This window comes from Cheilinus undulatus, linkage group 7 (assembly GCF_018320785.1).
Source record: "Cheilinus undulatus linkage group 7, ASM1832078v1, whole genome shotgun sequence".
Classification (NCBI taxonomy): domain Eukaryota; kingdom Metazoa; phylum Chordata; class Actinopteri; order Labriformes; family Labridae; genus Cheilinus; species Cheilinus undulatus.
In genome coordinates, this window is record NC_054871.1 from 41,963,074 (window position 1) to 41,977,347 (window position 14,274).

The following is a 14,274-nucleotide window of genomic DNA, read 5'->3' on the forward strand; positions in this document are numbered from 1 at the left end:
GTAGATATTCCACCTTGCTTTTGACATCAGGTTATTTCAGGTGTAGTACCTGTGCAGGAAGTTTCCCAGCATTTGTGGGCTTGCTAGTGGACCAGGCAAGTGTGTGAGCCGAGCCGCAGGCCACGCGGTTGATTTTCTTGCCCTGCAGTGCGGCCACCAGCCGTGGCCTCTGGATGGCGTTAGTGGTTCCATCTCCAAGCTGGCCCTCATCGTTGTCACCCCATGTGTACACTTCTCCTGAACACAACAGTAAAACTTTGTGTGAGCTGCAATACAACCAGACTTAATGGAACTACTTAGAAATCATGATCTCATCTGGAAAGGGTCAGCTATATATGATACAACGGTCTAAAATTAAACATAAAATACATCATCACTTATACATGATCATTCATAATGTCCTACCATCTTCTGTGCAGCACACACAGTGCAGTGATCCTGTAGCTATGGCAATGACTTTCTTCCCTTGTAGACCCTGAACTTGTCTGGGTCTTCGAACGTGGTCGTCAGAGCCGTGGCCCAGCCGATGATAGTCGCCTTTTCCCCTAAAAGTGACATGATAGACAAACATAACCGAGTCGTCTCATCTCTAATAGCAGCAGTGGTACAAAACGTCTTGATGGGGCTAATCTGCACTGTGTCGTACGCACCAGGTATAAACTGCTCCAGACTTTGTCAGAGCCACAGAAAACTGAGAGCCGCACTCCACTTTGACGACTCCGAGCCCAGTGAGAGAGTCGATCTGAGAACAAAAAAATGTACTCATCAGTTATCACAGACCTTTAAAAAAAACAAAAACAGATCCAGAGTCAGGTGCTTTCTTTTGACTTTGTAGATAAAGTTTAAAACATTTTGAATAAGGATGAACAATGTTTCTAGAGACCTTAGAGGCTGATTCATTTTGCAGAAATACAGTATCACATCCTTTTATTCCAGGAACTATGAAACCATCCATGTGAGTCCCCTTATACTTCACTTACTGTGCCTGGCAAATAAATAGAGCAAAACAAATCTCCCCATGAGACCACAGCTCGACACATTTACACTTTTTTCTGTATTGACTGAAACAAACAGACTCAGGTTAGCTGACATACAGAGTTTTTAGTCTCAGGGTGGAACTATGACACATTTTCCAAGCCTTAGCATGGACTTCAGTTTGAAGAGGCATGGATATTTTTATCCTACTTTTAGGAAGTTGGGGTTCCAATGTCTTCCAGCAAATTTTTGAAATGTTCAGTTAAACTCGCCTTAACAAGCACTCAATAACCCAAATAAATGTACCAAATAAATCATATTTATGCACAAAGATTCAACCCTCTGAGACCAATGCATTTTTGTTTTTACCATTGTGTCACGACTGGACTTTTTGTCTTGAAAAGCTCGTAAAGCATCTACACCCTGTGGTGCTCTAAACATCAATACCCTGATATTAATTTTCGGCCATATCACCCAGGCCTATGTTGAAAAAACAAAACAATATGTGATGCCAGTACGATTACTTTACAACTCCCTACTGCACTGGAGCCTCCCTGATCTGGAATCATAAAAGACAAACATGGTTGATATTTATCCACAAAGACAGTTAGAAAGAAATAATCTCTTAGGAACAATGGGTGGTGAGGGGCTAAAAGGTTTTGGTTCTTTAAATTTCCATTTAAATAACCTGATTTGGTTCTCATCTTTCACAAAACAAAAATGCTGAACAATGTTCCTAGCCTGTATTTTTCTGCTTTTTCTGATTTCTTCCCTTATAAAATAACTACGGGAAAAGTCCAAAGTATGAAGTGATGTTTCCGCTGACCTCTGGTGCACACTGCTGTGTAAATTGCCTTACCTTCATGGGGATTTTGCAGCCATCACTGCCTCCCCGGCCCAATTTGCCATAGTCCCCGTCTCCCCAGGACCAGACCATGTCATCATCTGTTAGACACAGCGTCTGGGCATCCCCACTCCCGCAGGCTACATCAATGACCCTGTGACCCTGCAGTGCATCCACCTGGAAAAACCAAAGAGACGCTAACATCAGCTTTAGCTCACCATGATTATGTGGGAAACCTTGTCAGAGTGTTTTAGAGTAAACTGTGTGATTTCTGTCCAAACACTGACAGAAACACATGTTGCTGAAATGCTCTGAGCCTTTTTCACAAACACTGGGTTGACTTGAAAGCAAGGGCTAAATGATCACTGACCAGCTTAGGTTTCAGCTGGTCCTCGCTGTCTCCATGGCCCAGTCGTCCATATCGACCTTTGCCCCAGGTGAAGAGCTCTCCGCTGGCAGTGATGCAGGCACTGTGAGCCCCTCCAGCTGCAATATCCACCACTTCCACTCCCCTCAGGGACTCAATTACTCGAGGACGATCGCAGGGGCTAAGTCAAGCAGAGACACAGAGAGACAGAAGCTCGAGCTTCAATCTTGATTCTTACAGTGACACTGGTTTGTGCTAACAATGTGTGTATTATAGACCAAGCATTAAGGGTGCAGTCAAGTGTTATATTGGATTCAATTCTGACCTTCTGTTCCCATGGCCGAGTTTCCCATCCTCAGCCTCTCCCCACGAGTACACTTCACCCTCAGAGGACAGCGCCAGGCAGTGCTTCCCTCCGGAGTTGACCGCCACTTTCCTGATGAAGACGTGTTGAATGGACTCCAGCAGAGTGGGTGTGGACACGGACTCTGTTCCTCCAATACCCAGTCTGCCACCAGCTCCATATCCTGTCGCGTACAGCTGAGGATGAAAACAGAGAAAATATAAGAAAAGGTGCAGTTTTATTTTTCTGATTCTTCTGATAAAGGTTGTCATGATACGACACGATGTTATATTAAGCTTACATTCTTATAATGAATAGGGCAATATTCTATGTTTGATGCAAGGCTTTATTCATCATTATTCAGTCAATTTTTAATTTAACTTGATATATCTACATTCAAAATGTTGAAAATGCTCTTGAATCAAGAAATCAATGTTTAAAATTTTCTCACTGAAATATCTAAATTAATTAAAAATGCCAACTCCTATATGACGAATATTTCTTATCTGAGTACTTGCATTACCTTGAGCATTTCCAACCATTTTCAAAGCCAGAGAAATGCTTCATTTTTACAGTTATGATGGTGCATGTTTTATCATGGCAGCCATCATGTAGAAGCAATAACTTTTACATGGCGGCTACTTGAAGGTGTGAACATTTCAAAGTCAAGCAGCTGCAGGCTGCTCAGCCCTGCTCAGCTCCATTGCTTACTTTTTGTTTTTAATTAAAGAAAGTCTATTTTGATCAAATTTGTGATTTAAAAATAAAATTGTGTAATGCCTCCTCCCAATTTCTTCTTTAATCACCCCTCTCGGTCAGTATGACTCATGTTTCCACAGACCTTTCCATCTGCAGTGACAGCAAACAGAGTCTGCTCCCCACCAATGAGCTGCACTGGTCGTAGTGTGGCGAGCGTCTCTGTGGGAGTGGGCACTTTGACCTTGGCCCCTTCTATGCCTCCCAGCTGCCCTCTGTGGTTGTGCCCCCAACCGTAGATGGTACCACTCCCACCAGCAGACAGAGTCCAGTCATCCGGCCGTCTATTCATCCACTGAACAAGCTGCTCGTCGTGCTCACGCCTGAACAACTCGTGACTCTCATGGAGACCGTTCATGCTCTCATGGTCGGCCATGAGCTCACGGATTTTCTTTGTTACCTTTAAAGAGAGCAGAGCAATACGTGATTAAAAACATTCACAGGTTAAAGGGTAATAGAGGAAAGTGTAGGCCTATTAGCCAGGTTCACTCACCTCGTCCAGAAAGGGCCTCGGTAGAGAAGTCCTTTTATCTAGGGCCACAGCGACTCTGGAGGCGGTGCAGTATCGCCTGAACCAGGCCCACTTATGCGTTTCAGCGCAGCATGGCAAAGTATCGAGCTCAAGGTCACAAGCGAGAGCAACCAAGACCTGAACAAAATTTTAAAATTAGTCTGAGAGAAAACTGCATCTAATGGTCAATAAAAAAATCAATAAACTCTTAACCTGTGATGCCATTTTGATGGTGAGGTAACTTTAGCGAGCATACCTTGAAAAATGGACTGTGCAGGAGCTGCTTGCCTCCCCTGACGATGGGATCCTCGTATTCATACTGCCTCTGAAGAGCTTCAGGAAGTCCCTTCACAAGGGCTGCCAGCGCACTGCCGGTGAAACTCTGAAAGAAAATATATGACCATCCATTACATGAATAGTAGAAAATGGGCAGCAAGGAAATAATGTAGTAATATAATAAATGTCTCTTGTAAAAATCAAGGCTGCAAGAAAAAAAGATTTAGGGTAAAAATCTGATTGAAATTGGTTCAATTTCAAAACATAAAACCAAGCAGTACAATATTAACGACAATCAGCAATGTGCTACTGCAATATTCACCTCATGCACCTCCAAAATAATACCATTAACCAGCCTTTATTTACACTCAAGAGATCACTGATGCAAAACCTTCATTTACAATAATAACCAATTACAAAGCATTAAAAAGACAAAGAAAGCAATTTAAGTGTTAAATTAAACTCATCACTCCCTCTGTCAAAGGAAATAGTCAAGTTCAGCTGTTTAATTTGTGAGATTGTAATGTTCTCACCATAGAGCGAGCCTCTCCTTCGTTGTCTCCCAGCAGTCTGTTGATGTTAATAGACTGACCGTACTCTGTAGTCAGGAGCTTTCGTAGTCTCTGCAGAGCCCACATCCTGTGTCCAGCAGCTGCATCACATAAAACAGAACATAGAAACACATTTTATTTCCAAAAGTAATGTCTCATCTTAATATGAATAACTTTGCTTTGTGCCGATTTTGGGTCAAATTTCCCCCTTTCGACTGAAGTCAGCATCTGATGGCTCTAAAGCATCTGGCCAGATTTTCATGTGTTGTGAAGTGTGTTAAGACACATCTTTCCCTCTGTGATCTGCTCATAAGACATCGCAAATAAAGAGATCGTAAATAAGAATATGTTCAATAGTTAGCTGGCCTGGCCACAGGAGGAAGCACAACAATCACAGCCATGGCAATGATAGTACACATTAAGCAAAATGGATGTCAGCCTAATGTGTTCTTCTTTTCTTCTTCTGCAAACAGCATTTTGATGTGCTATAGCCACTCAGGTAGTAGTACCCCTCAAAAACCAGGTGCTGGTGAAACCAATGGAAAATACAATTTTAAGAGAGTCCTGTGAAAACTTTGATTATTCCAATATTTGAAAATAATGCCCCATCCCTAATGCATATTGTATCGGGACCATCATACTGTACCTAGAGCGCTGAGTTGGGCACAAGCAGCCAGCGAGGCAGCTAATCGAGGCACGATGCTTCTGTTGGAGGCAAAGTTGAGCCTGAAGTCCAGCAGACAGGTGACCAAGTCCATGGAGGGGCAGGAGAGGATACAGCGATCAGAAAGTAAGTCTTTGGGACCTGAGAAGAGACGAGAAAAGGGCTTAGTGGAGCAACTTTATGCAGTATTATTTCAAACGTACCCTGTCAAATGACTTATTATAAATCTAGTTTAATAGATCTATCAGTCAATGCAGTTTAACCTCAGAATTCACTGATTCTGTGGATGTACTGATAAAGCTCACCAGCAGCTGGCATGATGGGGTAGACAGTGAAGCGCCAGCCCCAGCCATTCACAGAGCCATCGCTGGTGAATTTCCATTTGAGTTCATCTCCTGGGATCCTTAATTCACTGGACCAGTCAGACCACTCCCGACCTATAACGGCAAAAGCATGCAGCCATATTAATCTTTGATTTGTTGGTTTGTGCTCAGTGGCAGTCTGGTTTTACCGCCGGCTCTCATTACCTGATCGGACAGAGACAATCCTGTTGGCTCCATCCATGATTGTTAATGGGTCGTGGCGTCTCTCAGTTGAACACTGTCGGTCAAACTCTATCCTCAAACCCTCGGCACCTGCAGGAGCAAATAAGCAAGAAAAGTGATAATACAGATCCGGAGCAGCACCTAAAAATATTTTTGCTCTTTTAAGCTAAAAAAAAAAAAACAATACAAAGTTGTAAGAAACTGTGATAGACTTTGTTTTGACTTAGTGGATTTAGATATGAACAGCAGTTTAAAACTGAAAAGAGATTACAACTGAAACTGATTAAAAAAGTATTCTGGTAGTTTTTGCCCTACTGCTGCACCGTCAGTAAAAAGGGAAATCCTGGGACGCTGGTAGCCTAGTAACCATGTCTGCACGCCCCATGTACAGAGTCTTCTGGCCAAAAATCCATAGTCCTGTCTCTCAAATAAAGGCATAAAAACCCACAAAACTTAGAGGGGAAAAAAGTAATTCCTCTGTTTTCCCTGCGTACCTGGAATCTTCACAGTGCCACTGGTAGAGGTGTCGTCTGTGTACGGATGGCTGCTCTCCACAACAACCGGCTGGGACGACAGACGGCCGCTTTGTGAGTCGGTAGCAACATCCTCCAACTCTGTGACACACAACTCCAGCAGCATGTCAGCAACCTGCACACCATAGAGACAAAGCAGTATTATTTAATATAATAGCCTAATTAGTTGTAGCTCTAAACCCAGCAGTGTCTATGATGGCACTTTTTAAAATCAAAATTTCATCAAGTCTTGTACTTTAAGATGCTTAATTTTAACAGAATCTCCACATCAGCTCAAAGCTGCTATTGAATAGATAAATACAGAATCTTATTTGAAAGTCTGATAAAAGAAAACAAGCTAGGTACTAGCACACATGTATTTCTAGAGGGCTGCCAGAGTTCATGCATTACTTGCGATTAACCAAGGTCCATGATCAATGTATTGCAATGTACAGTTCATCTCAATCGGTCTGTTGTTAGCTGATGTCACTGCCTTCTTTGAAAGTTAATAGCCAGTTACATGCTGTGTTTTTGTTCATTGTGAGGTAGATTTCCCAAATCTATCAGCCATGGAGGCCTATGGATCATTAAGGGTATCACAATGGAGAGATTTGTGCCAGAAAACAGTAAATTTAATCCCCAACTTCTGTCTCTCTGCTCTGGCACAGAGCCAGGCATGGCTTTAGCTTATTTAACTGGCATGCCCAAATCATCCTAGAGCCTCATTTTTCATGATTTTGACGCTTAATTTCATAAACTTAGAAAAGTTTTTCATGAGTGAAATTTGGCCTGGTGGTTCATAACACAGTGGTCTGTCATACAAACTTAAAATAAAGATTTTTTTTCCAATTTACAGGGACTTTAATGTCTCCCTTCACTTTAAGAAACACTTTATTTGATTTCAACCCACAATTTTCTGCTTTGACTACATGTGCGTACGTCTGGGATTGTTGAATAAAGCAACAAATGGGAGATGATCAGCCAGTCAGTAGTCATGGTTGAGCAGGTCCTAAATCAGCTAAATCCAGTCATAGCTGGTCCATTAGAGCAACTTTATATTTTATAGAATTCGAAAGAGGAATAAGAGAGCATTTATTTTTAGCCCAATCTAGTCTCTCCTCTGTTGCCAATGTGCTGTCACAACTGCAGGTTAAAATAACATGAATTCAACTAAAGAACAAGAAGCAAGGGATGCTCTACCTTTCATTATCTCTAGATTGATTGAAGAGGAGGATGCAAGAAACAGATGTTCTGCTGTTGATTGTGGGAGGACTGTATTCATAAAGCTAATCACAGTGCACTGAAGGAAATGATCAATTACCTGTGGATAAGCTGTTCCCATGCCAGAAAGCACAGCAGACAAAACCTCCTTGCCCTTATCTCCAGAGCGACATGACACGGCCAGTTTGAGCAGGTCGACCATTACACGAGTGTCATCAGGCACGAGCAGACTTGTGAACTCATCGAGGTACTGAGGCTCTGGGCCGACCACTTTACTCTGGCTCTCAGAGTCCTGGGGGTGAGCAGAGAAAATTGTTTGGTTAGATCAGAACAGGTTGGGTTAATGGCTTTGCGAACATACCTGCTCAGTTCGGCTCACCTCTTTTGTCTTGGTCATGGTCTCGGCGATGATGCTGGCTGCTCCAGGGTCATCGGTGACGGGGATGAAAGGACGAGACGAGGCACCAGAGGCGGAGGGAGTCATGGCTGATGATGGGGTGACTGCTTCCTCTGATGAGGGAACCTGGAAACACAAAAAATAAGAAAAAAAAAAATCACAAAAATTGCACAACAGAGACATACAGTTACATACACGTTGCACTCTAAAATTCTATCAAAATCTTAATATAATCCCAGGGAGAACCAATTTATAACAATATTAATAAAAAAAAATAACAATTCCCCATAAATGACACCACATGTAATCCAGAGCAATTTTAACCCATCAACTAGACGCCCGCGGTTCTTTTTTTACACCCTTACAAATCTATCTAAAGTAATAGGATGTCCTACATCCGTTTTACAGCTATACAAAGGATACATAATGCACAAGAACAGTGATTTTCCACAATCTGAGCTGTTTTGGTTCTAGCAAGGAGTAATGAGCAGCCCCATTCTGAAGCCTGTCACCATCAGGTTCTCATCCATCTCATTTTATTCCTGCAAAACTTAAAATCAAATCTACTCATGTATTATTTATCTTAAAAAACTTAGCATGTTTGTCTACACCAGCTGCTTTTCTGTTGTATTGCTAGAAACTGCTCAAGGAGAGTTCGGTGCTATAGTTGTTGTCATTATTAGTTGTAGATGACTGCAGAATAAAAACAGAAAGAAAGTTGTGGTAAAACATTATTATGATCAAAGCCCTGTGAGAGATTCCAGCACTCCCAGGTTGGACCTAAATATAGTTTGCTGATGTTGCATCTATACACCTGGTCGATACGGAAAATAACAAACATGCACTCTGCATAGATTTAGAGCAGATCAGCAGAAAATGCAGTGGAGGCAGCACTTTTATGACCTCAAGTTTTTCACAGACAGGATTTGTGTGTTTTAAATTAAACTCTGACTAAATCCGTTTCACTCACCTCTCCCCTCTTGTCCTGCCAGGGGTTGGGGCTGACTCGTTCTTCAGCTTCAGGCAGGACAGGAGGACCTTCCTCGTCACTCACGCTGGATGATGACGAGGAGTCTGACGGGGGGACAGGAGAGCTGGAAGGACACTCTGCTGGCAGGATCATGCTGGCTGGCATAAGAGCGCCAACAACTGCATCCCTGAGGGGACACAGCATGACGTGTGAACAGAGACACAGGCTCATGAAAATTTCCATTTAGATGATTAAATTATCCACAGCTCAGACAATTTTTATCCCATGATGTTCAGAATTTATTCCTCAGCAGAGAGGCAGTTATTTATTTTTCATTTTCATCTGATTACATACAAACAACATAGAAATTATAAAAGTTATTCAACATTGTGAATGAAATACGTAACAGTTTTATGATCAGAGCTAAAATATGTGTGGCCTCCCACTGCAGAAAAACTTTCAGTACAAATTAATAGACTTTATAAAACTGCCAGCCTGTGTTGTTTGTTCCTTGTTAATGGGGATGGGTGGTCATGTGAGTATGATTTCCTGTGTTACTGCAATAGTGGTTGATAAGAAGTTATGACTTGACAGACTAACTTCATTTGTTCTGAGTAAAGGGCGAGCAAAATATGATTTCTTGTTCTCTTTGATCTTTTTGGGACATGGAATATTTTTTTTTGTGTGTTTTTTTTTAGCATTAAAAAACAAGAATAATTCCATGACCAGGACAAATAAAAACAAAAGTTCCATCCAAACTCTAAATTTAGACTGCACTTTTTCCATTTAAACCCTTCAGTACATTGTTTACAAGTTAAACAGCTTACAGTTAAACAGCTGACCGTATAAAAATAAAAAAGGGTCATGATTATTTTTGTTTTCATTTGTAATTCATTTGCATGACCCAAGATGTATTGACCAATCATGTATCAGCAGGCTTTTGTGTATATAAGGGCTAGAAAATGTAAGAAAATCTAACACACATTTTGAGAATTTTTTTTTTTATTGAATTTTACTTTTCCATCATGGGTAGAAACACTTTTGGATAGTGGCTGTGATTTTTTCCTTCCCAATGCCGTTTCCTACATCAAGTTGTTGGGTGTCAGCCAATACCGAGTACTGATCCGATACCGGTGTGAACTTTCTGGACTGACTGTGCAGACTAGAAAATTATTTTAGACTTATATTTTCTCAGAACATGGCTTAACAAAAAGAATCATAATATACAGCATTTCTGCAACCCTAAAGCTGTTTTTCTGCTGATTATTGAGTTTTACTGCTAAATATTAAAACAACAATAATACAGGGGGTTACGTCACAGCCTCTCTATTTCTCTCTCTATATTATGCTCTATCCGGGCAGCATGACATGATTATAGAACAGCCTGCTATTGGCTGACAGTCCCTCACAAAGCATTCGAGCATTACAGCTATCGGTAATAAATGATTGTAATTTCATTAAAATGGATAAAAAGATGTTCAATAACAGGTTTACTGGTGTGGATTTGCTTTCGAAGTCCCAAATAGTCACACCAGTTCCAGGCTCGCTGAAAATACTACCCACCAGATTCAAAGGCATTAATAGCGTCAATGGGAAGACACAACGGCTAGCTTTAAGAAGAAAAACAAGTAAGAGGCAACGATTTATAGTGCAAAAGTTTTTTAACTTGATAAACTGAGTCACTTCTTGTCATGTATGACAGCGCCAGTCTGGAAGGCATTTTAACGATCACATACAGAGTAAAACGGCCACCATTCTTTGCTGCAGTGGGTCCTTTACTTCTTCTTTGCTGCTCAAAAAACGGTAGATCCTGCATGCAGTGTTTTCCGGCAACGAAAAAGAATTGAGTTCCATTTTAAGGGGTTATCATTTAGCATGGCTAACAAGCAAAATATAAAGTTAAACCAAACAGTATCGGATCTGTGCATAAAATAGTGTACTCGCCGATACCAATACCTGCATTTAAGGCGGTATCAGACGTACTTCCGATACCAGTATCTGAATCAGAACAACATTAATTTCCATCACACCGAATAAAAGGTGTTTTTCAGACAAAATTATGAACATAACTTGTGTTCTGAACTTGAAAATGAAATAAAATTAAAGGTTTATTTTACCAAGTTCAGAATTTTTATATGCTTTTGATCTCTGTTGTGGTGTGGCAGACTTGGGATGTGACCAAGTTTTAGCTAGACTTGACATGTCGCAGATGTGTGTTACTGGCCCACTGTGAGAGCTCACTTTAATCCATGTAGACGACATACCTCGCATACATGATTTGCAGAGCTGACAGAACATGAGACAGAGCCTGCTGTTTGGCCAAGTTGCCATCAAGGCTGAGGAGAATTTTAGCCAGCGAGGGTCGATTAGGTTTCACGCTGCTCTGCCCGCTCATCTTGTTGCTCACTGCTGATGAGTCACTGTCTGACTGGACGCCTACAGAGAACAACGACAACACAAAGAAACACACACAGTCAGTGATGGGAAGATCCGTGAAACAGCTCCAGACATCATCACTCCAGCAGATTCAGCCCTAATATTCCAGACTAACATCCCAGAAGAAAAGGAACCGCAGCAGAGGTCCAGACATGTATAATGTCCCTAATGAAGAGGTGAACACAGCATTACTGTCTGCAGCTGTGCAGGAAAACAGCTTTACTAATGTAGGTTTTTCTTTTATTTAGCCGAAGTGAGCAGAAATACAGTCCTTAACTGCAGGTTGTTCTGTGTAGAACTGGGTCAGTATTTATCAAACTCCAGACAAATGCACCAGGGTATGATGAAGTGGGATTTTTGTTTCTTGCTCTGCACTGTTTGCTCTATTTTGAAATATCAAATAAAACTGACCCCCTTGGTTAAACTTTGTGTATTCTTTAAAGTAAATTTCAACAAAGTATTTCTGCCTCTCTTACATCTTGATTTCTGTTTTTCTACAGTTTCTCTCATTTCTTTGTAAAAATACTTAACGAAATCTCTTGAACAGTTTTGTACCAATAAACTGGTGTTTATAATTATCATTTTCACACTTACATTCACATCTGCACATTTTCAATACACAAGTTGTTTCTAGAGTGAAAAAGTAGAACATATTTATTAAGACACACATGATCGCTTAATAAATACATGTATGCTAAGAGTGGAAATAGAGTCAACATTTTACAGTTTACTTTTCATTATAAATCCCTTGTTTTCATAAAAAATAGTTACTTAAATTTTTATTTAAGTTCATATATTTGTCCTTTTTAATGTAAATGGTTCTTATTAAAACATTATGTTGTATTCGTACACTACTAGATAAATCCCCAACTGTTTTGATAATTCATTTGATGATTAACTGATTCAAAAGCTTTTTAAGAAAGAAACTCAATCATCTCTGTGTTAAGTTTCTAATGGCCTCCTGCTTTTTTTATCATTAAGTTGTGGAAAAAACGACATATATCTCTGGAGATACTAATTAATTTTTCTTTACATTCCAACTGATTAATCAACTGAGGAAATAAATCACATACTAATGGCCTATGTGTTTCTGTCTAGACATAACCACACAGAACAAGAAACTATAAATATGAAGAAGCAATGAAAATAAATGAAAACAGTCTTGATTTATGCAACAAAGAAATTAAAAAGTATGTATTATCCTGTTAAATGTTCAAATAAAGAAAATAATTCTGTGTGAACACTTTAAGTTTGTACAATCATTCAAAAATGTGACAGAAGAGGCATTTTTTCTATCTGAAGTTTTAATTCCTCCCTCCAGCAGTTTTATAACCGCAGGCCCTAATCTGTCAATGGCAAAACAGCTCCCCCTTTTGGACAATCTCTAAACAACATATTTCTGAGTTTACCAGGCATGTAAGTCAAGTCAGTGCAGTACCTATAAAAGTATCCACCCTCTTTGGTTTTTTAACCCTTTCATTAACTTTATAAATCAATCATGGTTAATATGATTTGGCTTTTTCGACAAAAAAAAAAAAAAAACTTTTCACGTCAAAGTAAAAACAGATTTCTACAAAATAATGTCAATTAAACAAAAATATTTATTGTATAACAGCTGACAGCACAAATACTCACCCCCTTCCAGTCAGTATTTAGTAGATGCACCTTTGTCTGCAATCACAGCACTGAGTCTGTGTGGATAGATGTCAATCAGACTTGCACATCTGGACACCAATTTAACTCCATTGTTCTTTGCAAAACTGCTCAAGCTCTGTCAGCTTGCATGGGGATCAGGCGTGAACAGCCCTTTTCAAATCCAACCACAGATTTGCTCTTGGATTGAGGTCTGGGCTTTAGCTCAGCCACTCCGGGACATTCAACTTGATGTCTTCAAACTATGTCCATGTAGCTTGACATTGACAAGATTTGATATTAAAGAGGTTTTTGGTAAAAAAAAATTAAATTAAATTAAATTAAATAAATTTTAAAAAATTGGGGGTTAAGAAAAAAAATCAAATAAAAAAAGGCAAAATTATATTGACCAAGATTGATTTATAAACTCAATAAAAGGATAAAAAATCCAAGAGTTGAATACTTTAAACAAGCACCATGTGTAGGTGGCCTGGACAGGGGCATTACCTAAATAGGACGCTCCGAGGGAGTCCCTGGCCGTCTGGAAAAGTACTGGCTCATGAACTGAAGGCGTGGTCACATCAACGGTGGTCCAGGCCACACTGTGGGAGGAGCCACAGGCCACTCGAGTGATTTTCTGTCCCTCCAGTCCCTGCACCAGGGTGGGCTTCCTGTTCACTGTGGTGGTCCCATTCCCCTGCTGGCCATGGTCATTGTCACCCCACGCGTACACCTGAAAGAGAAACACACCATGATTTTAGATGCTGTTCAAACATAGTAAAAACCATAAACTTCAAGAGAGAATATTAGACTATATTAGACATTTTCAGACATAAATATACATATTTATGTCTGAAAATGTAGAATATTAGACTATATTAGACATTTTCAGACATAAATATACATATTTATTATGATACTTGACATTTATACTAGAGATGCACCAGTTGTGAAATTTAGGGCTGATGCCTTTGCAGATGCTAATAATAACAATTCAGCTGATACCATGTTTTTTTTAAACTACTTTTGTTAAAACACTCCTAGAATGTCAATATTTTCTCTCACATTTGACCATGAAATCAGATCAGTGTTTGTCCATAAGGTCACTTTTTTTGTCCTGTAAAATTTCTTATTGACTTCAGCAGCCAGATATAGCAGATGCCACCATTAAATTGATTGGTCACAACAGATAAACACTGAAAACTGTTGCCTGTTCATGCCCATATTATTTGCTGATGGACAGTGTTTGTTAACAGGGCCGATACCCATGTTAA

At 40.1% G+C, this 14,274-nt stretch overlaps 1 protein-coding gene across 2 annotated transcripts in view; it reads right to left on the bottom strand.

The window, feature by feature from the left end:
- Positions 1–14,274, bottom strand: part of herc2 (HECT and RLD domain containing E3 ubiquitin protein ligase 2) — an 82,577-nt gene that overhangs the window by 17,985 nt on the left and 50,318 nt on the right. For both annotated transcript variants that reach the window (XM_041791884.1, XM_041791883.1), the window contains exons 64-82: positions 13,508–13,733; positions 11,197–11,368; positions 8,933–9,119; positions 7,945–8,088; positions 7,666–7,857; positions 6,327–6,480; positions 5,815–5,922; positions 5,593–5,724; positions 5,270–5,428; positions 4,606–4,724; positions 4,053–4,178; positions 3,779–3,934; positions 3,371–3,685; positions 2,512–2,726; positions 2,190–2,367; positions 1,835–1,996; positions 651–742; positions 406–545; positions 50–237 (exon numbers count right to left, since the gene is read on the bottom strand). In XM_041791884.1, coding sequence (XP_041647818.1) covers positions 50–237; positions 406–545; positions 651–742; positions 1,835–1,996; positions 2,190–2,367; positions 2,512–2,726; positions 3,371–3,685; positions 3,779–3,934; positions 4,053–4,178; positions 4,606–4,724; positions 5,270–5,428; positions 5,593–5,724; positions 5,815–5,922; positions 6,327–6,480; positions 7,666–7,857; positions 7,945–8,088; positions 8,933–9,119; positions 11,197–11,368; positions 13,508–13,733 — 3,165 coding nt within the window. The remainder of the gene's footprint in view (positions 1–49; positions 238–405; positions 546–650; positions 743–1,834; positions 1,997–2,189; positions 2,368–2,511; positions 2,727–3,370; positions 3,686–3,778; positions 3,935–4,052; positions 4,179–4,605; positions 4,725–5,269; positions 5,429–5,592; positions 5,725–5,814; positions 5,923–6,326; positions 6,481–7,665; positions 7,858–7,944; positions 8,089–8,932; positions 9,120–11,196; positions 11,369–13,507; positions 13,734–14,274) is intronic.